We start from the raw sequence: 22,370 nt of genomic DNA on the forward strand, positions 1-22,370 counted from the left end.
CCATTACCTGAGGGCTTCAAGCATGTACTTTAGAGGTGAGGCACAACTAGGATTTGCACAAGACCATAGACATAGGAGCTGAAATAGGCCATTCAGCCATCAAGTCTGCTGTACCATTCAATGAGATCAGGGCTGCTCTGACAATCTTCAACTCTACTTTTTGCCTTTTCCTCATAACCCTTGATTGCCCTACTAATCAAAAATCTCAGTCTTGAATATACTTAATGGCCCAACCTCAACACCCCTCCACAATAGAAGATTCTACAGATTCACTGCCATTTTGAGAAGAAATTCCATTTTATCTTTGCCTTAAATGGGTGACCCCTCACACTGAGATTATGCCCTCTGGTTCTAGCCTCTCTCACAAAGGAAAACAGCCTTTTTGCATCTACCTAGTAAAGTCCCCTAAGAATCTTATGTTTCAATTAAGTTGCCTCTCAGTCTTCTATATTCCAAGAAGTACATACCCGATCTAGTCAACCTGTCCTCATCTGACAGTCAATCTGTACCTGGAATCAGCCTAGTGAACCTGCTTTGTATAGTCTTTGGTGCCAGTATGTCTTTCCTTAGATAAGGTGCCCAAAACTATTCACTGTATTCTGGCTGTGGTATCTTTTCCATTTCTGTAATATTCAGCTCCTCAATTCTTCCTGACAAAGTGTATAACCTCACATTTCCCCACATTATATTCCATCTGACTAGGTTGTCACACTTGTTTAAGATGTTTATATCCTTCTGCAGATGGATACCACTCACCTTCCCACCTATTTTTGTGCCATCTGCACACTTGGCTATAATGCATTCGGTTGCATTATCCAAGTCATTCATATATATTGTAAACTATTTAAGTGTTGCCATCCCGAAAATGTCCCCCTTGTCCCGACTCTCTGTCTTCTGTCAATTAGCCAATCTTCTATCCAAGTCAATATACTACCACCAACACCGTGGGTTTTTTTTTCTTAAGTAGCTTGATGTGTGGTACCTCAAACACCTTCTGAAAATCCAAATACGTTTTATCTATTGCTTCACCTTTGTCGGTCCTGCTTGTTACCTCCTCAAAGATTTCTCATAAATTTGTCATGATTTCTCCTTCATGAAGCCGTGCTGACTGATTTGTCGTATTATGTGTTTCTAAATGCTCTACTATTACATCTTATATAATGGTGCAAGAGTAGGCTGTGAGGAGAATGCAAAGAAACCTCGGTGTGATTTGGACAAATTAAATAAGTTGGCAAGTTCATGGCTGATGCAGTAAGTTGCGAATAAAGGTGAGGTTATCTGCCTTAGCAGCAAAATCCAGAAGGCAGATTATTATCTGAAAGGCGATAGATAGGGGAGAGGGACAGGTGCACCATGCACCAGTCACTGTAAGTAAGCATATAAGTGCAGCAGGTGATGCACTGGGCAGATGATATGTTGACCTTCATTGTAAGAGAATTTGATACAGGAGCTAAGATATCTTGCTACACTATACAGGGCATTAGTAAAACCACGCCTGCAGTACTGCATGCAATTTTAGTCCCTTTATCTGCAGAGGGAATTCTAGGTATTGAGGGAGTGCAAAAAAAGATTTACCAGTCTGTTTTCTGGGCTGGTGGGACTCGGGTGTGAACAGAGACTGGATTGTTTAGGACCATAATCACCAGAGTTTAGAAAAATGAGGGGTATCTCACAGAAACTTATAAAATTCTAACAAGATTAGACAGGGTAGCTAGAGGAAGGATGTTCTTGATAACCAAAGAGCCCAGAATCACAGGTCACAGTCTGAAGGAAGTGGTAGCCTTTTAGGACACAGATGAGGAGAAAATTCTTTACCCAGAGAGGAATGAGCCCGTAGAGTTTTCAGCTACAGGAGATTGTTGAGGCAAAAACATTTAAAATGTTCAAGAAAGATATAAATATAGTTTTTGGGGACAAAGTGAATCAAAAGGTATGGGGAGAAGGCAGGAAAAGGGTTCCGAGTTGGATGATCAGCCATGATCATGTTCTATGGCAAAGCAGGCTAGAAGGCTGAAGAGCTTACTCCTACTCCTATATTCTTCAATTCTAATTGTCTCTAATACTTTCCCAAGAACAGGCATTAAACTAATTGGCCTATCGTCATCTGTTTTTTTATTAAATTCCTTCCCTTTTTAAGTAAAGGTGCTAGGTTGGCAGTTCTCCACATCTCTGGAACCTTTCCAGAATCGAAGAAATTTTGAAAGTTTACTGTCAATGCATCCATTATCTCTGTAGCTACTTCCTTTAATATTCAAGAATGCATTGCATCAGGTCCATGGGATTTATTGGTCTTTAGCCTCATTAGTTGGCCTGTTTCCACACTGTAGGGATTCTATGATTCTGTAGTTTCCCTAGCACTTTTTCTCAAGTGATGTTTATTTATCTCCTATCCTCATATTACCTCCTTGAATATTTAGTAATTTTTAAATGCTACTAGTGTCTTATAACATGAAGATTGAAGCAAAGTATTAACTTCTGTGCTATTTCCTGGTTCCTCATTATTTCCCAGCCTCATTCTCTAAGGGGCTCATGTCGACTTTGGCTTCGCTCTTTGTTTTCATATTGTAAAGACGTTCTCGGTGTCTGTCTTGATATTACTTGCAGTTTTACCCTCAAAGTTTACTTTCTCCGTCTTTATTTTTATTGGTCATCATGTGTTGTTTTTTAAAATCTCCCAACTCTCTGCTGACAAATGACAAGTAACAGTTGCTATCTATAGGTACCACGTAGAGGCCATTTCCAACAAGAGAGAATCTAAATATTACCCCTTGACATTCAATGGTATCACCATCACTGAATCCTCCAGAATCAATATCTTGAAAGAAAATAGTTAACATTCTGGGTCAAGTGACTCTTCCTCAGAACTGGGGACCTGTTCTGAGAAAGGGTGGCTCGACCAGAAACATTAACTCTGATTTCTCTCCACAGTTGCTGCCTGACCTGCTGAGCTTTTCCAGCAATTTATGTCTTTACCAACCTATTTGGCACCGTGTCAACAAACATGCATCTTCGGTAATGCATAGTACCAACAGTGTGCATCACCTACAAGTTGTACTGCAAAAATTTACCAAGACGGAAATGAGTAGAAAATTGTTCCCAGGGATCAGTGTAGGGACCCTTGCTTTTTCTGATTTATATACACGATTTGGAGATGGGTGTAGAAGGCAAAACCTCCAAATTTACAGATGAATACTAAGCTAGGGAGAATAATGAATTGTGAGGATGTTGGTGAGAGACTTCAGTGGGACATTGATAAGTTGCCCAGACCCTGGCAAATGAATTTCAATGCAGAGAAACGTGAGGGTACCTTATTTCAGCATGAGTAGACAAGACAGGCTCAAATGGTACAATTGTGAGGGAAGTACAGGAGCAGAGGAACCTCAGGGCTCATGTGCATAATTCTCTGAAGGTGGCCACGCAAGTTGAGACAGTTGCTAAGAAAAATAGAGGCATAGAGCATAAAAACAAGGAAGTGATGCTGTACCGCTACAAATCATTGGTCAGAACGTATTTGGTGTTTTGTGTTTAGTTCCGGGCACCTTATTTCAAGGAGGATGTTAAAGATCTGGAGAGATATCAAGGAGATTTATTATAACAATACCAGGAATGAAGGATTTTAGATACAAGGAAAGATTAGAGAGATTGGGCTTATTCTCCTTGAAGTAAAGAGGACTAAGAGGTGAATTTATGGATGTGTTCAAAATTGAAAACCATTTTGACAGGGTAAAGAAGAATGTTCTGTTCCCACTAGTTGGTATGTCAGTAAGTAGGGGTCAAAATTTCAAGATTGTCAGCAAGACAGCTAGGAATGAGATGAGGTGAAACATTTTTATTCAGAGAGTTGTTAGGATTTGGAATGCACTGCCTGGGAGAGTGGCAGAAACAGATTCCAGAGCAGATTTCAAAAGAGAGCTGGATATATATTTGCAAGCGATGAAGTTAGAGGGCTACAGAAATAGGCTTGGAGAGTGCGGTTAGCTGGGTAGCTCTTTCAGGAGCCAATGGGTCGAATAGGACAGTATAATATAATCACTTGTAATACTGCGTCCAGTTCTGGTCGCCCTATTATAGGAAAGATGTGGATGCTTTGGAGAGGGTTCAGAGGAGGTTTACCAGGATGCTGCCTGGACTGGAGGGCTTATCTTATGAAGAGAGGTTGACTGAGCTCGGACTTTTTTCATTGGAGAAAAGGAGGAGGAGAGGGGACCTAATTGAGGTATACAAGATAATGAGAGGCATAGATAGAGTTGATAGGCAGAGACTATTTTCCAGGGCAGAAATGGCTAGCACGAGGGGTCATAGTTTTAAGCTGGTTGGAGAAAAGTATAGAGGGGATGTCAGAGGCGGGTTCTTCACACAGAGAGTTGTGAGAGCATGGAATGCGTTGCCAGCAGCAGTTGTGGAAGCAAGGTCATTGGGAACATTTGAGAGACTGCTGGACATGCATATGGTCACAGAAATTTGAGGGTGCGTACATGAGGATCAATGGTTGGCACAACATCATGGGCTGAAGGGCCTGTTCTGTGCTGTACTGTTTTATGTTCTAGTCCAGCATCTGAGAGATCAGCTACAACTTTTATTATCATCCACATCCTCAATGACTGAATTGGGTTCATAGTTTAACTAAAAACCAAAAACCAAAAGAATTGTGGATGCTGGAAATCAGAAACAAGAACAGAAATTGCTGGAAAATCTCATCAGATCTGGCAGCATCTGCAGAGAGAAATCAGTGTTAACATTTCAGGTCCAGTCACTGACCCCTCTTTAGAACTGGTCCATAGATTGTTTGATTATTGGTCTTCAAGGTTGCTCATCTGACAGGGAGTCTCCAGTTTAGTGTAAAGGTTATGAGTACCTTAATGGTTTTCTGTTCTGCATTTTTTGACCTGCAGATTACTTTTTATCATATCCATATTAATGTGCAAATGAGGGGTGATCTCATAGAGACTTACAAAATTCTAACAGTACTAGGCAAGGTAGATGCAAAGAGGATGTTGCCGATGGTGGGTGTATCCAGGACGATGGGGTCACAGTCTGTAGGTTCAGGGTAGACCATTTAAGATGGAGATGAGGAGACATTTTTTCACCCAAAGAGTGGTGAGCCTGTGGAATTCATTGCCATAGGAAGTAGTTGATGTCAAAACACGGAATGTATTCAAGATGCAGCTAGATATAACACTTGGGCGAATGCAATCAAAGGTTCTGGGGAGAAAGCAGGATTAGGTTATTGAGTTGCGCTGTGAATGGCAGAGCAGGCTCAAAGGGCCAAATGGCCTCCTCCTGCTCCTGTCTTCTATGTTTCTAATTTTACTTATAGCTGAACCAACTTTAAAGAAGCTATGCTAAACTAGCAGCATTGTTTTGGAAAAGCAGCAGTGAGACAGTGCATTTACATTGCACGATACTATAATAATGTTGCACTGAAATATCCATATGGATATCCATATCCATCTGTATGTACTTACGACCCACCTATAGTCAAGTGTCTCATGACATGTGTATTGAGAAAGCTCCTTTCAGCCCTTCTTTCATTTGTATCCCTTCAGAGTGTGCAGACTGTAACATCTTGAAATTTTCCATTAATATCTGCCATTAAACTATGAAAGGCAGCACTTTGTGCAGCTTTTCTTTCCAGACTGATGCACTGACGAATAGCAGACAGTGAGTTGCCCAATGAATTTGTCTCTCAGCCTTGCCCCCTTAAAAAGATCATGAATTGAAATAACATTTCTCTATTGAGATGTGTGGATTAATTGCTGACTCTGTACTCTCACCCATAAGATGGGTATAAGTCTGGAATGACATGCGGAGTTAAGACCTTTACACGTGCCCTGAAGTTGTCTTTATGTCCTCTACAGTGAAAAATGCATTCAAGGCATTATGTGTCAAAGTGAAACTTTAAGGATCCCTGACATACAAGGCTATCTGCAGGTCAAAGATTTGGTTGCTTGTTTGTAGGAGGAAAGTAATACTAGTTGTTTACAATTTCTTAAATCTTAGGATGGATAAAGAGCTTCCTCCTGGTTTTCAACCACCCCTCATCCTCTATCTTACTACTCCTCCTGCACAAAATTTCACACCTAACCGTTAGTGACCTCATTCTGCAGAAATCCATGCTACAAAGTGCACATAACGCCTAATGACTTTTATTGCTCCAAACATCTGCTTACAGTTGTACTATGCATTCGCTTCCATACCCTTATTTGCTAATTCCACTTTCACTTCATAATCCAAAACTAAAATGGAGCATATTGACCTTACCTGCTCTGGTGATGTTTGTGGATTCATTGTGATACATGTGAAAGATAAAATCAAGAAAGAATTCGGGCCCAGGCAATAAATGTTGGAGTATACAATCCCCTTGAAGTACGTGGTAAAGCACAATGGCAGAAAAGTGATTGAGGTTGTCTTCTGTCATCCAACTTGGACTAAGGCCAGATTCTTCTAAGATTTGACTCACATCAACGCAAGGCTGTAGTTTACAAAAAAGTACGTTAACAAAATAGCCAAGTATCAAACTATACTGGAAATTATTTTGTTCCAATACTAGTTCCACTTGACCAAATTTTGCATTGTTTCATCATCATTTGCTGAGAATGTCAAAAAGGCTTTCTTGGCATTTGGATAGCTCAACAATCAAATCTAAAATAAGATATAACTCAACGTGTATAATGTAATCATTTTCCTCACTGCTTTAGAGTTTTGTAACACATGCTCAGCGCTGACCAGTGGATTAGATAAGGTGAGATGGGGTGGAACCGTATACGGAACACAAAGGCCAGCACAAAGTAAGCCAAATGATTTGCTCCTGTGTCACACATTCTATGTAACAGTTTGTTACAATGTTATGCTTGACGTCTATGGCCTGCAGGAACTGAAAGGCTTGCTTTGTAGAAATGGTTTTTGCCTTGCTTTAATCTTGAATCAATTTACATCACATTGATCTCCTGAATTTATCTTTACGCTTTATTGGCTGCTTCAATAATCAATCATTTAAGATTCTAAGTTGGTTCACAGAAAGTGCAGTCATGTTAATGATTTTATATGTGGTATAGTGTTCAAGGTTATGTGGACTTTAACTGATGTATTATTGAAAAAAGGACAGATACAAGGTGCCAAAGTGCCAATCCCTACTTACCTGACCTTTGGCCACTGTCAGATAGTTCTTCTGTATTGCCACCAGTACCTCTTCTACTTGGTGATGGGTGGGGTCAAGGATTTGGCTGATGTTAATTTTCATCATTAGCTTCTCTGAGAAAGCCAGTGTTGCTTTGTCCCACATTCCAGACTGTATGACCTTGCATTCTTTCTGTGGGTTGTTCAGGAAAAGTAGCAATCCGGGAGTAACTTGGAAAAAGTCAAACAACGTCAGTGATTTGGTTTCACTCCTGTTCTTCTTGGCAAGTTCAAAAAAGTCACCTACTGTGAAACACTATTTAGGGGAAAAGAGAATGAAGAGATTTGTGAATAAGCAGTAGAAAACTTAAAGTTTCTTATTGAAAAAGATACTGCCATTTACCATGGAGCTTGTGTGTTCACATTTATGTCTACGGCATATATTGTATATATTTATTGTGTTTGTCTGTGTGATATTCGTATGTAAATTTATATATCTGTGCATGTTTATACATGTGTGTGTGTGTTTTGATCAATTTTACGTATGTGTTCGTACGTGTGCAGATTTACACACATGTTAATCAAGAGGGTAAGAATTCTTCTGTGCATCATTTTAATGGTCATTAACTCATATAAAGTATTTGTGTGAAAGTCATTGTTAATACAGTAGATAGGATGAATTCAGAAGTGTGCATAAGCCAAAGACTGTATCATCTAGCCACTACTCTTCCTTAGGCCTGAAAGTTTCAACCCCAAAATTGGAAACGGTAACTTTTGTGGTCTGAAAATCATGAGGCCAGCCAACATTGGCCAGTTAGACGCATTTAAAAAAAAACTTTGTTGAGCAAGGATTAAGGAGATCAGCTGAAATTTTCCAGTCAGCCTACATTTTCCCCACACAACCAGGAGAGGGGATAATCAACCTTGAGCAGAAGATACATAACTGACGGAGTGGAATGCCCCTGATGTGTCTCCAGGCTCACTTAACTATCTTCTTGAACTGTTGCAGTCCATGTGAGATAGGTACTCAGTATTACATTGATGGCCTAGTGGTATTATCATTAGATGATGAATCCTGAGACCCAAGTAATGTTCTGGGACCCAGGTTCAAATCCTGCCAGAGCAAAATGCTGAAATTTGAATTCAATAAAAACCTGGAATTAATGACCATGTTGTAAATTGTCAGGGGGAGGGGAAAAAAGTCATCTGTTTCACTAATGTCCATTAGGGAAGGAAACTGTAGTCCTTACCTGATCTGGCCTATATTTGATTCCAGATCCACAGCAACATGGTTAACTCTTAACTAACCTCTAGGCAATTAGGATGGGCAATAAATGCTGGCCTAGCTAATAAAGCACACATACCATGACTGAATTTAAAAAAAAATTAAATAGATACATTTACCGGGAGAGTCAGTAAGAAGGTGAGGAAGGAATAATGGGTTATATTGGTTTGGCAAAATGGAATGAGTGCAGGGAGAGGTCACGTTCATCTGAATGCCTGTTTCTGGGCTGTTAAGACTCTACACAATATTCACATACGCACACATCATTCTTTGCAAACAAATGGAATAGGCTTAAACCTTTATCAATTATTCAACTGCTCAGGGAGCCTGTAGTACCCCAGTGCTGCTCTTGCCATATTGTTACTAGCAGCTGACAAATTCAAATTTTGGTTTTATTCTCTTAAACAACACAGATCACAAGTCTGATCTTGATTCAGTGAAATTTAATGAGTTTGAAAGCTTAATGATTATCATACGGGCCTGGACTAATGAGCCAAAGACACAAAAGACCATTAGACATAGGAGCAGAAGTAGGCCATTCAGTCCATCATGTATACTCTGCCATTCAATAAGATCATAGCTGATCTGCCCAACACAAGATCTGGGCGATTTAAATTCAAATAATTTTTAAAAATATAAATATTTAAATTTGAAGAAAGCTAGTTTAAATAATGTTGATTGCAAACTACTGGATTGTTGTGTAAACTTGTCTGGTGCAAGGATATTGTTAGGAGAAAGCCCACAACAGTTTAATTGACTGCCCTTTGAAGTGAACTATCAACTTGATTCTATTAAAGAAAGCAGCTCAGGATAGGCAACAAATACTAGCCTTACCAGTAATGCCTGAATTCCACACCCAAGTAAAAATAAACAGAACAAATAAAACCAGGTGCCCTGGAAATTGCTGGAATGTAGCACCCCATGTCATGCACCATTAGGTCAAACATTTTTGTGCCAATCAGCTCAAAAATGTTTTATGTTAAAATTGCAAATTGGCGATGGCATGGTGAAGATCACAAGAAAATGGTGGGACCAACCTCAAATTTAGGAAAATTCAGCGAACCAGGAACAGTAGGGAAGAATGAATTAAAGAGAGTCAGATACAGAAAGAGAAATGAAAAGTCAAAGAACTATTGAATCAAGGGAGCCCAAATAAAAAGACTGAAAGAAAAACAAAGAAATAAAATAAGCATTTTAAATATAACAGTTTTGACATTTCTAACAACAGTTAACTATAGCCTGCAATGACTTTGAACAATTTAAATGTTTCCTTTTCCATTGTCGCATAGTTAACAATGTAATTTTGCTATCAATTCGCAGACTTTGGGGTGAGTTTAGTGGTAATCAATTTCCAAATTTAGCAAGTTCTTACAAATAACAGGGAGGTTTATGGCATCTTGTCAACGGTACAAAGCAGCTTACAAAGTGAGGTAAAATCGCTCAGCAAGTTCTGTAGGCTTTCATAATATAACATGACTATTAATTGTTTGAAATTTTACGGCCAACTTGCAAAAGAATAAAAAGGTGTGTGCCATTAACAAGCAAGAATTCCAGTAAGGCTTGGCTCTGACATCAGCAAGAAATAGCACATTGAAAAATACGTGACATGTAATTACACAAACAGGTCAATTTAACTTTATAACTAGTAAGAACATTTCCACCCCAGTCTGCCTCTGACACGAATGCTCTGAACGAATACATGAATAGTAAGCGAACAAAGGGACTTGGATCCTACAAGTGAAGACAGTTTTAGTACAGAAGGGCAAAATGTGTCAGTGCAGGCTGGGATGGCCAATGGGCCTGTTCCTGTGCTGTATTGTTCTTCAGCCTATTCAGTGTCATTTGCATAGATACTCAAAACGTACCTTGACAACAACATAGATGCCATAAACGTAAAACCTTTGCTGCATTCCTTTCACTAAAAGTCACACCTCAATCAACATAAAAACTGAAAACTGGTAGAGACTGAACTAACTCCATAGAGGTCAGTATCCCAGTGCCAAGACACCCTTTATTTACATGTGCATTGTACTTGACACTGGCCCAGTTTTCTCAGAGCAATATTTTCATAAAATCATGGATGTAGAATGGCAGCCATTGTGCTTGTGTCAGCTCTCTGAAAGAACAATACAATTAGTCCAATTCCTTTGTTCTTTCCCCATAGCGCTGTTGTTTTCCACTCCCAGAACATAGTTCATTACAGATCACAATTGTTTTTTCTAATTTATTTATTTATTTATTATTTTGTGGTATGTGGGCGTTGCTGGCTAGCATTTATTGCCCAGCCCTAGTTACCCTAGAGAAGGTCAGGGTGAGCTGCCTTCTTGAACAGCTGAAGTCCACTAAATGTGGGTTGAACCACAATGCCACAATCCCCCCTAGGGTGAGGGATTTCAAGATTAGGAGGCATATTTTTAAGGTGAGAGCAGAAAGATTTTAAAAAAGACATGTGATTTGTTTTACACAGACAGTTGTTCGTATGTGGAATGAACTTCCAAACTGGTGGATGCAGGCACAGTTACAACGTTTAAAAGACATTTGGATAAGTACATCAATAAGAAATGTTTGGGGGGATATTGGCCAAAGGCAGGCAGGTGGGACTGGTTTAGTTTGGGATTATAGTCAGCATGTACTCGTTGGACCAAAAGTTCTTTTTCTGTGCTATAAGACTATGAGTGAACAGAACCTCTGACATTCCTCTTTATATCTGTAAGCTAACGTTCCCTGATTGGACAAGGTTAACAGCACTAGTCAGGGAAATCACACCCTATGAGGTATACCTGGCTGACCTTATTACAATCACTACAGAAGGGTTTTTAAGCATAATCAGTGTAACACATACAAAGTGTATGAATTAGCTACAGAAATAGGCCAGAAGAAGGAGCCATTGTGCCTGTGTCAGGTCTCTGAAAAGAGCTATGCAATTAGTCTAATTCCCCTGTTCTTTCCCCGTCGCTGTGTTGCTTTCCACTCCCAGAACATATTTTATTACAAATCACAAATTTTTTTTCTAATTTATTTATTTATTTTGTGGAACGTGGGCATCGCTGGCTGGCCGGCCAGCATTTATTGCCTGTCCCTAGTTGCCCTTGAGAAGGTGGTAATGAGCTGCCTTCTTGAACCGCTGCAGTCCACCTGCTCTGAGTTGACCCACAATGCCATTAGGGGGTGAATTCAAGATTTTGAGCCAGCAGCACTGAGGGAATAGCAATATATTTCCAAGTCAGGATAGTGAGTGGCTTGGAGGGGATCTTAAAGTTGGTGGTGTTCCCATATATCTGCTGCCGTTGTCTTCGATGGAAGTGGTTATGTATTTGGAACGTGCTGACTAATGATCTTTGGTGAATTTCTGCAGTGCAACTTGTGTTCGAGATTTCAATGATTTTACACTGTAAAGACCATATATGATTATAGACTGAATTGCGAAAGGTATTGTTTAAAAAACCAGATTATTAAAAGGATTACTGCATTCTTTAGAATCAAGTTACCTGACATTCATTGTTGGTGCTATTTACACTGACGTTCAACCAGAGTCGGGGGGTAACTACAAATAAACTGGAGCCGGGGGTGTGTCTGGGAGATGTGGCTGACAGCAGTTTTAGCTAACTGTTCTGTGGAATGGTAACCAATTGTTGATGACAAAGGCCTTCTGCCTGCCAACAACCATGTTAGCAAGCTTTGCTATGGTTCAATATGTAAGTCACAATATTAGCATCCCCCTTCTGGGTTTTTCATAAATAAGAAAGGGCAAACAGGACCCAGCAGGACAGATTTCTAGTTAAGGGAACCCAAGCAAAGGTCAGGTTGGTTGGAACAGTGCATTGATACTTGTGACTTTAGCAAACACAAAAAATGAAAAGGAGATTGAGTTGCTAGTATCTCATTTCTTAATTCTTATACTCTTCTCTAGAGATTCTGCAGTGGGGTTTGAGAGATTGGAATGAAAAGAGGTTTTCTAATAATGAAAGGAAAAGGCTAAAATTGAAACAACCAAAGAAACATCGACCAGAAGAGATGCCTGTCCAGTTTGAGATGGTGCAGTTAGAGCCCTAAAGACCTGAGGAGGGAAAAGGGGAGCAGTGTATAGATTTCAGGCAACTTTCAGACAACTACATTCACGACACACTCTTGTACAACACCCATCAGACTGACGCAGTAGAACTCTACTCATTCCTTTCCCTCCATGCAGATCCCTATCTGAACAGCCACCACTGGGTCTTACTGTCTTTGTTGTGCCCTCTCATGCCCACACCTCACAGTCACTCTCCACAAATGTTATCCTAGTTTCGTCTCGACACAGTCTGTTTCCCACACTCAAATTCTCTGCTCTCTATCTTTGCAGAAGAGAGGTCAGTATTCCAGATAGAGGCAAAGAACTGTAGGAGGAGCATGGGAGAAGGGTGGACTACATTGATGGATCTTCCTGTGATAGCTACCTTGACAGTCACTGGCAATATGAATCTCCTTGGTAAAAGAACTTGTTCAAGAAGGCTGCAGAGGTTAGCAATGACATAAAAACCTTCTAAAACCTGAGCTGTTAGAGGCACTGCTCAAGGCAGCTGCATGTAAGTCCCATGTTGAAGACTTCTGATCACAATTGCCTTCTCGTCAGGTTCCTCCACAACACAGAGGGGTTGGGCTCAAAAATTCAGCCAGTGTGTTGCCCCTCCTGCTCTCATTGCTGTCTTTATCCTCATGTTCTCATCAGAAGAGCTAGCTGAACCTGCAGAAACTGATCTCAAACCACAGGGAAGGTTGACAATAGAGAGTGCAAATCCATGTGAATGACATTCAAGACGATGAATTGACTTGCAAGTTGGACAGAAGTAGTTTCAGGTTAATTTCTGGGATCAGTTGCCTGTTACCTAACCACAACTGCAAGTAATCAGTTTCATTGTTTAAAGGGCTCCCAGAATTTCACTGACATTGCTGAGTTACACACAGCTCAGGAAATCTGCAAACAATTAAAATGGGAATATGGGTTGAATTCCAGGTTAAACCCAAGAGAGTTTGCAAGATCTTTTGCTGCAGGCTGATTCTTCTGGGAGCATGGGTTCAAATCCCACCATGGGAGCTGGTGAAATTTAAATTCATGTAATAAAATCTGGAATTTAAAGCTACTCTCAATGACCATTAAACAATCTTCTGTTGTCATTAAAATCCATCTAGTTCATTAGAGTCCTTTATTGAAGGAAATTTTCCCTTCCATCCGCTCTGGCCTATATGTGACTCCAGACCTACAGCAATGTGGCTGTCTCTTAACAGGCCTAGCAAGTCACTCAATTCAAGGGTAGTTAGGGGTGGGCAACAACAATTAATCTTGCCAGCAATTCCGAAATCCCATGAAAAAAATAAAAGAAAAACAATCATGTCAGGTTCCTGACGATGTCACTTTTCAGGATTTGACTCCCATTTTGCACCTAATCCCACCTCGTCTCAGTAATTAACATTTCTGTCCATGATACATCTCGCCAGTAGAGTACTTCCAGTACTTTTAGTAGACATTAATTTTTTATTGACGAGAAGTTTGCAGCTTGCCAGATTCTTATGAATGTTTGGCTCCAGTTCAAATATAATTTTATCAGATAAGAGTTACTTGGAGTTCAGTTGCCAGCTGTAAGGCGTTCAGATTGTAATATATACAACATATGCATATATCTCATCTGAACCATGATACTTTAGGAGTGAGGTACAAGTTGGAATCTAATCAAAGAACCAATTACATGGGAAAAATAGGAGAACAAAGTAAGCATGCACATTTTATAATATTTTCTGGATCCTGAAACAAAATTTACAACTTTGACCAATGCATTACAACTTCTGGTTATTGCACAACTATACTCTATGGCCTAGCAGCAATTCAACTAAGCAGACCTTGCTCCCTATGACAGGAGTGCTATATTTTTATATTGTCTTCTCATAGATGCTTAGGTAACAATCACCCTGTTTGCGGTGTCTGATGTTTCAACCTATATTACCTTTGACATTACTGCAAAGACCCAAATGTTAACACACCAAAGCAATTAATATTTTTGCAATCAAAGCAAATGACTATAAAAAGTTTAAAAAACAGATCTTAGGAGTTTCACACACAGCATAATTGGTACTCAGAAAGTTGTAGGTGCATGAATGGTTCCAGCTATTCCAACAACTTGTCTGAGACCCTCCAGGAGAGAACATATGCTGGACTATCATCCATACTAATCTTAACATTCCCTAAGAATTCAAACTCCTACTTTTAAATATTTTAGTTTACACTTTGTAGAGGTTGTCAGAAAATCTCAAATATTTATACCATTCTATTCAGTGTAAAAACAAAAGGAACTGTACAATGAAATATAAGCAGCTGTTTCACATCAAAGTACATTTCACTGGCTGGATGATCAAAACCTAGAATTTTGATTGGTTTGGCACAGGTTCTGACTACTACACAATTGAGTAACATTGTATGTGAATTTCAGTGCTGAGACTGAAATTACAAAAGAAACTAGTACCAGGAATACAACAGGTCCAACAGCATCATAGGATCAGGAAGGCTGACGTTGCGGGTCTCGGCCCAAAGCGTCGGACTTCCTGATCCTAAGATGCTGCTTGGCCTGCTGTGTTCATCCGGCTCTATACCTTGTTATCTTGAATTCTCCAGCATCTGCAGTTCCTATTATCTCTCGTACCAGGAATGATGCCCTTCCAATTTGAGACAGTGCACTAACAGCCCTAAGGACCTGAGGAGGATAGGACGGGGGGAAACAGCATAATAATTGAGGTAACAAAGTGCAGAGTTGGATGAACACAGCAGGCCAAGCAGCATCTAAGGAGCACAGAAGCTGACGTTTCGGGCCTAGGCCCTTCATCAGAAAAGGGAGATGGGGAGAGGATTCTGAAATAAATAGGGAGAGAGGGGGAGGCGGACCAAAGATGGATATAGAAGAAGATAGGTGGAGAGGAGAGTATAGGTGAGGAGGTAGGGAGGGGATAGGTCAGTCCAGGGAGGACTGACAGGTCAAGGAGGTGGGATGAGGTTAGTAGGTAGGAAATGGAGGTGTGGCTTGAGGTGGGAGGAGGCGATAGGTGAGAGGAAGAACAGGTTAGCGACGCAGGGATGAGCTGGGCTGGCTTTGGAATGCAGTAGGGGGAGGGGAGATTTTGAAGCTGGTGAAGTCCACATTGATACCTTTGGGCTGCAGGGTTCCCAGGCGGAATATGAGTTGCTGTTCCTGCAGCCTTCGGGTGGCATTGTTGTGGCACTGCAGGAGGCCCATGATGGACATGTCGTCTGAGGAATGGGAGGGGGAGTTAAAATGGTTCGCGACTGGGAGGTGCAGTTGTTTATTGCGAACCGAGCGGAGGTGTTCTGCAAAGCAGTCCCCAAGCCTCCGCTTGGTTTCCCCGATGTAGAGGAGGCCACAACGGATACAGTGGATGCAATATACCACATTGGCAGATGTGCAGGTGAACATCTGCTTGATGTGGAAAGTCATCTTGGGGCCTGGGATGGGGGTGAGGGAGGAGGCGTGGGGCATGTGTAGCACTTCCTGTGTTTGCAGGTTATCTCTGATAATAACTGAGGTGCCAGTTTCCACACAACTACTTTCACGACATGTTCTTGCACATCACTTCTCAGACTAACACACCTTTTCATTCTTTTCCCTTCAGGCATGTCTCTTCCTAACAGCCAACAATGGCATTCACTGTTCATTGCTGTGCCCTCCTGATGCCAAAGCCTCACAGTCACTCTCCATAAACGTTGTCCTCTCTCTTCTACAGTCTAAATCTCACACTCAATTCTCTGCTTTCTGTCTTTGCAGATGGGAGCCAGCTACATCCAAGTGATTGGCTGATCAATTCAAACAGTATGTTCTTGCAGAGATAATGGGAACTGCAGATGCTGGAGAATTCCAAGATAATAAAATGTGAGGCTGGATGAACACAGCAGGCCAAGCAGCGTCTCAGGAGCACAAAAGCTGACTTTTCGGGCCTGGACCTTCATCAGAGCTCTCTGATGAAGGGTCCAGGCCCGAAACGTCAGCTTTTGTGCTCCTGAGACGCTGCTTGGCCTGCTGTGTTCATCCAGCCTCACATTTTATTATCTTAGTATGTGCTTGCAGTTGTTTGTAATAGCCAGCACTGTGGCAGAAGGTAGGAAGAAGTTCATGGTGAACCAGCCCATGCTCACTAAACACAAACAAAATCCTTGCTGTTAGATGTAATTCTGTGATTGAGCAGCACTTGCTGAACTATACTGAGAACACTAATAGCTAAACTAATTTAAGATAATTAGTCAAGCCCATAAGATGGTTCATTTAAAAAGTGCCAGAAACTAGAAAAATTCATACAGTGATCTACTCACTGCAAACAAAATGAATGTATTCAAGCCTTTTTTCTTCTTTTTTGAATTACCCAGCATTTTGGAAGCCTGCAGATGGGAAAATTGGGCAGAGAAGGGATGAATAGACAGGGAGGTGGCTAATGGGAGAGTTGAGCATAGAATCAGCATGCAGGAAAGTCAGAGAGCAGAGTGCAAGTGGCAAATTCAAGTATGAAAGGAGCAAGTGGGAGAGTCAGCCATGGAAGTAGAGTGGAGAACTCAGGCATGGGTCTGGCAATTGGGAGTATTGGGCAAGAAGGTTAAAAATGGGAGAGAGTCACAAAAACAGTGGTGGGAGAGTCAAGGGGTAGGAAAGGTGACAATTGAGAGAGCTGAGCAGGAAATTGAGGAGTGGGAAAATTCGGCAGGATGGTGCAGGTGATGATGCTGGTTAGGGAAGCAACAAAACAGAGGGGGAAGAGTGACAAGTGGGTTCTCAGCTGAAAGACTTCAGGCCTTTTGTCCAAATATTAGTGTCAACTTATACAGAAAATATGAAAAATTAAGGATTTCTTTTTCTTTATTCATTGACAGGATGAGGGTGTTGCTTATGAAGCAGCATTATTGCCTATCACTAATTGCTCAGAGGGCAGTTCAAAAATCAGCCACATTGTTGTCAGTCTGAAGTCACATGTAGGCCAGACCAGGTAAGGATGGCAGTTTCCTTCCCTAAAGGATACTAGGATGGGGTTTTCCCCTGATAGCCAGCTTATGATCATCATGAAACTCTCACTTCTGGATATTTTTGTTCAATTCAAACTCCACCATCTGCCATGGTGGGATTTGAACCCAGATCCCTGGACATTATCTGGGACAACAGTCCAGCAACAATGCCACTCGGCTATCAGCTCCCCATAGCCAGAGATGTTATAGACTATTATTAGAGCCATGCACAGTATTTTTATTTTTCATGTCAACCCCTTGGGGAGATTCATCAATAATTTCTGTATTTCTATAAAGCATTTTAAAAAAGTGCCAATTCACAGTTGCTTAATAGGTCAAAGATTGACACCAAGATAAAGAAAAGCTGTATGTATTTGATGACTCAGAAGTCAACAGTCTCTGTTCATTTGTTTATGTGTTGGGGCAATAGGACCATAGCAATAGGATTACTGACAATAGGTAAGCATTTACTGTCCTTGAGAATATGATGGCGAGCCAACTTTATGACAATTTCAGTCCATCCAGTGCAGACACTGTACACCTGCAGTGCAGTTAACAAGGGCATTCCAGCATTTTGAAGTGATGGAACATTAGAAATTGTTCAAAGTCAGGTTGTTTTGTTACTCAGAGGGGAACATGAAGGAGCCGGCATTCCCAAATACTTGCTCCCACATTTCCTTCTAGTTGGTAGAGGTCATGGGTTTCGAAGGTGCTGCCAAATAAGCCTTGTGAATTGCTGCAGAGAATTTTGTAAATGGTACAGCCAGTGAAGGCTCCTTTGTCTTGGATGGTGTTGAGCTTTGAGTGCTGTTAGAATTGCAGTCTTCCAGACTAGTGGAAGTATTCTGTCACACTCCTAACTTGGGCCACACAGGTGGGTCAGGCTTTGGGAAGTAGAGGGTGATCATAATGATGTCATTGGACTAGTGCTCATGTGGCCTTGATTAATGCTCTGGGGACCTGAATTCAAAGCCCACCATGGCAGCTGATGGAAGTTAATTTCAGTGAATAAAATCTGCATTTGAAAGCTAGTCCCAGAAATATTGATCTTCACTAATGTCCTTTCATGAAGGAAATCTGGCATGACATCAGTTGCACAGCAATATAATTGACCCTCAAAGGGGAGGAGGTAATGTCATTCCATAAGTAATCCAACGCTCCGTGCTAAAGCTCTGGGGACAATGGTTAAAATCTCAACATGCCAGCGTTGAAGTCATCACGCTGAATCATACGTGTTTTTGACAAAGAGTCACTTCTATTGAGTTACATAGAGGGATAGAGGGTTTCTCTCAATAAGGCCGAGTGAGAGTTTTCTTATGCTGTTGTCCAAAGAAGCCTTGTTAACTGCTGAGTTTGCAGAGTTCGGAAGTCAGTCTGAGTCAGCAGCTGTGGCACGTGCCATGGAGCATACACTGAAATGGTGATGCTGGGTGCCCAAGTCCAGAGGTGTAAGCAACAGGTGGTAGAATAGAAATCTGCGCATTAATGAGGCAAGATTTGCAGTGAATGAAACTGACAAGAAATAATCACCATTAATAGGCAATTCATGCTCTCTTAAAAAAAATCTTGTCTCGATTCTCCCCCTACGTCCACCCCGAAATGCTGTTTGTCAATGCAACAAGTTGCTCCTGATGTTGAGAAAAGGCCTTGCCTGACTTCGTATTGAATTCTCCCAAGTTTCTCATTATACAGCGCGCTAGAAGACAACTCAATTCAAAAATTTAAAGAAAACTCGTGTTTTTTTTCGCCATAGCCCATTGTTGTTCAGGCCCATATAAGAGTCTGTGTTACGTAACCACTGTTGATTATCATAACTGCTTCACTATTGTCCTTCAGGGACGGAAATGAGCCAACCTATGTGGTCTAGCCTACATGTGACTTCTGTCCCATAGAAATGTAGTTAACTCTTAACTGCCTGCTGGGCAATTATATATGGGTAATAAATGCTGGGTTATCCAGTGATGCCCATGTCCTATGAATAACTGAAAATATTGTCCTGTGAATAAATGAAAATATTGTCCTGTGAAATATCGGACAAGTTTTGGTGATGTCCACCTCCCAAAAGAGAATAAATAAGATAAAGTCAGAAGTTTCCAGTCCGACCTGGTTATGACATGGCTAGTTCAGTTAAGGTTCTGGTCAATGGTGACATGTCATTATGCTTAAAGGTGCCATATAAACACAACTCATGGTTAAACAAATTAGTTTGACATGAAAGGACGCAAGAAAGGATAATTACAAATACCAACAATTTCAGTTATGAGGAAATAACCATTTGTAGTTTGATTTGTTTCCTTTGCATTTCAAAATAAGGAAGGGAATTGACAGGTTAGGGCAGGTTAGACCTAGACAAGTCTGTTCGTGCATAAAATACCAGCAATATTTAGAAACAAGATGGGCCAGAGCAGCATAAAAGCCTTCTTACTTAGGCTGGATATTACAACACACCCAGGTGGGGCACATAATATCGGTCAGGTACCTTGCCCACCATGTTCCCATCCAGGCCCGAGTTCACCCCCAAATTACACAGGGTCCATCATTGGTAAATAAACAAATATCCACCTCACCCCTACTTCCCCATAATTTTCAATAATTTGACCATAGACTTCGAGATTGAATAGGAAACAACCTGTGAGGTCCTTTCACACTCTATAATCTCTAAAGAATAATGTCACAATGGAGATTGGATCTGATAAATACAGCAGTTGCTAATCTAAGAAAGAAAAAAGTCTTTCACTGCCCATGAGAGTAAAGGGTAATTACGAAGTCACTGTTACTAGCTTCATCTGTGGAATGTTAATACATTCTAACCTTTACTCAACGAGTTTTGTTAATAGGGCTATTGAATTATGGTAAACTGAGGGATATTAGTTTCCCTTCCCTTCCTTTCTCCCATGCTAGGCAACCAGTAACTTTAGCCGTGGAAATAATCACAAACAGATTGTTCGTGTGGTTTGTTTTCAGTATTTTTAATTGCTGTTTAAACACCCAGTTATGTTCTTGACAGATTTCTGAAGGCTTCCATGATTTTGGCTGATCATCCTGACTTATTGCAAACAAAGTATATTCTAACTTTGAACTATATCTGAAAAATAAATTAAATTTTTGAATACCCTTGAGGATATTTCACTGTCGATCATGGCTCAGATAGCACATTTGCTTCTGAATCACAAAATTTCGGATTCAAGGTTTAAGCACAAAAATCAAGCCTGAGCTCTAGCGTAATACTGAGAGAGTGCTGCACTTTTGGAGATGCAATATCAAAACAGAAACCCCATCTCTCTATTGAGAGCTGGATGTCAGAGAACTGATAGCACTATTTCGAAGCCAAGAAGGGGACCTTTCCGTGGTGTCATGGCCAATATTTTCCCTCAAGGAATATCGCTGGAAACAGTTTAGACGCTTATTTAAATATTGTTGTTTGAGGGAAATTGCTCTGTATAATTTGGCTGTTGTATTTTCTACATTACAACTCAGACTATTATCACTCTTTTCTTGATCGTTCACTGCTCCTAGGTGGCTTTACATGTTTGTTCTTTTCCTTTACTCAGATCTCCCAGAGCTGTGTGATAGTTCCTTGCCTTTCTTTAGCCTACAGAAGTTCTCCCTGCCATAATATTTCTTGATTTTCTGTTGACCCCCAGTCATCTTTCTAGTTGATACGTGGTGAGTAGTGCATTTTTGTGGTATGAGTGGATTTGTTTCCACTGCATTGTTCAAATTAAGTTACCAAAATTTCTTTCTCAGTAAAATGCAATAATCATAATTCTTTGTCATGTTATTTTTTTAAAATGTCCTCTTGTGCAATGCTGTTATTTCTCAAATGTTAGTCTACATCTGATCTGTGAAAAATATCCTCCAGTTATGGATAAACATAATACATTGCCTTTATTTTTAAAAATAAACTTAACAAAAGGTGGCAACTTGCTGATTAACTAAGATCATTTTGAATAGTGGCAATAGAACATGCACAAATTTGAAGAAATAAACTTTTCTAACAGAGACGATATTCCATTGCATTTACATATATATATATATATATAAACTTAAAGACAGAAATTTAAAGTTGCATTATCTTAACTCATTTTTATAAAATACCACACAGTTTGATTATCCTACTGGTGCCTATAATATGTTGCAATATAAAATGATCCAGCAAAATGAGTTACTGCTTAAAATCACCTTCAGATGGCACCAACAGTCTGCAGTGGAGTTTGTTCCCTAAATGTAATAATCAGAAAGCCTTGCAATTACCTCTTCACACGACACCTCAGAACACTGCACACGGTTCCCTAAGATATGTATTAAAGTGGTGACAGCCATCTCGCTCAAAATGTCTTCTCCTGGGACTAGGAGATCCACCACTCTCCTGAAGACTTCTTGTTTAGAGATGAAAAGAGATCCATTTCCCTGCGAAGCTGCCTGCTTTAGAGCAGCCAAAATCACAGAGAGCAGCAGAAACAGCCTAAACATGATGCAGTGAACAATTAAAAGGGAGATGAACTTTCAGTTCCTTCACACAACAGCTTATTCAGGAAAGCCTTGAATACTTCTATACAAAGATATTCAAATGGCTGCAATTTAAAGTTGATGAGTTTTATAGCTAACCTTGTGGCAAATGTTCACCCTCTCCAATACCCACCTCCTTGACTCTTGATTGGCTGGAAGATGTTAATGATGTCAGCCATTACATTAGAAGGAAACTCCCAGAACTGCAGATCTTACGTTAATAATGATACCAACTATTTGGACGATCAAAGCAAACATATTCACTTTACCTTGGACATTTCAATTCTATTAATAATTATTTCAAGAAAAAATTCCTTTAACAGATTTTATAATATGTGCATACCCATTCTGAGTAAAACTTTGCTCTACTTCCTGCACCTATGTACTCTCCAAGTCACCTGGCTTCCCTTTAATAAGTTATTGAAAGTAAAC

The 22,370-nt window shown here is 40.4% G+C and overlaps 1 protein-coding gene across 3 annotated transcripts in view; it reads right to left on the reverse strand.

Moving 5' to 3' along the window:
* LOC125448839 (zinc transporter ZIP4) overlaps positions 1 to 22,017 on the reverse strand; it is a 63,810-nt gene extending 41,793 nt beyond the window's left edge. Inside the window, exons 1-3 of one of the 3 annotated variants that reach the window (XM_048524414.2) lie at positions 21,684 to 22,017; positions 7,139 to 7,432; positions 6,262 to 6,472 (exon numbers count right to left, since the gene is read on the reverse strand). In XM_048524414.2, the coding sequence (XP_048380371.2) occupies positions 6,262 to 6,472; positions 7,139 to 7,432; positions 21,684 to 21,902 (724 nt within the window). In that variant the 5' untranslated portion in view covers positions 21,903 to 22,017. Of the gene's footprint in view, positions 1 to 4,952; positions 5,037 to 6,261; positions 6,473 to 7,138; positions 7,433 to 21,683 lie in introns of those variants that run through there. The other 2 variants (XM_048524415.2, XM_048524418.2) reach the window with 2 other exon arrangements.
* Between the last annotated feature and the right edge of the window lie 353 nt (positions 22,018 to 22,370).

This window comes from Stegostoma tigrinum, chromosome 2 (assembly GCF_030684315.1).
Source record: "Stegostoma tigrinum isolate sSteTig4 chromosome 2, sSteTig4.hap1, whole genome shotgun sequence".
Taxonomy (NCBI): Eukaryota; Metazoa; Chordata; class Chondrichthyes; order Orectolobiformes; family Stegostomatidae; genus Stegostoma; species Stegostoma tigrinum.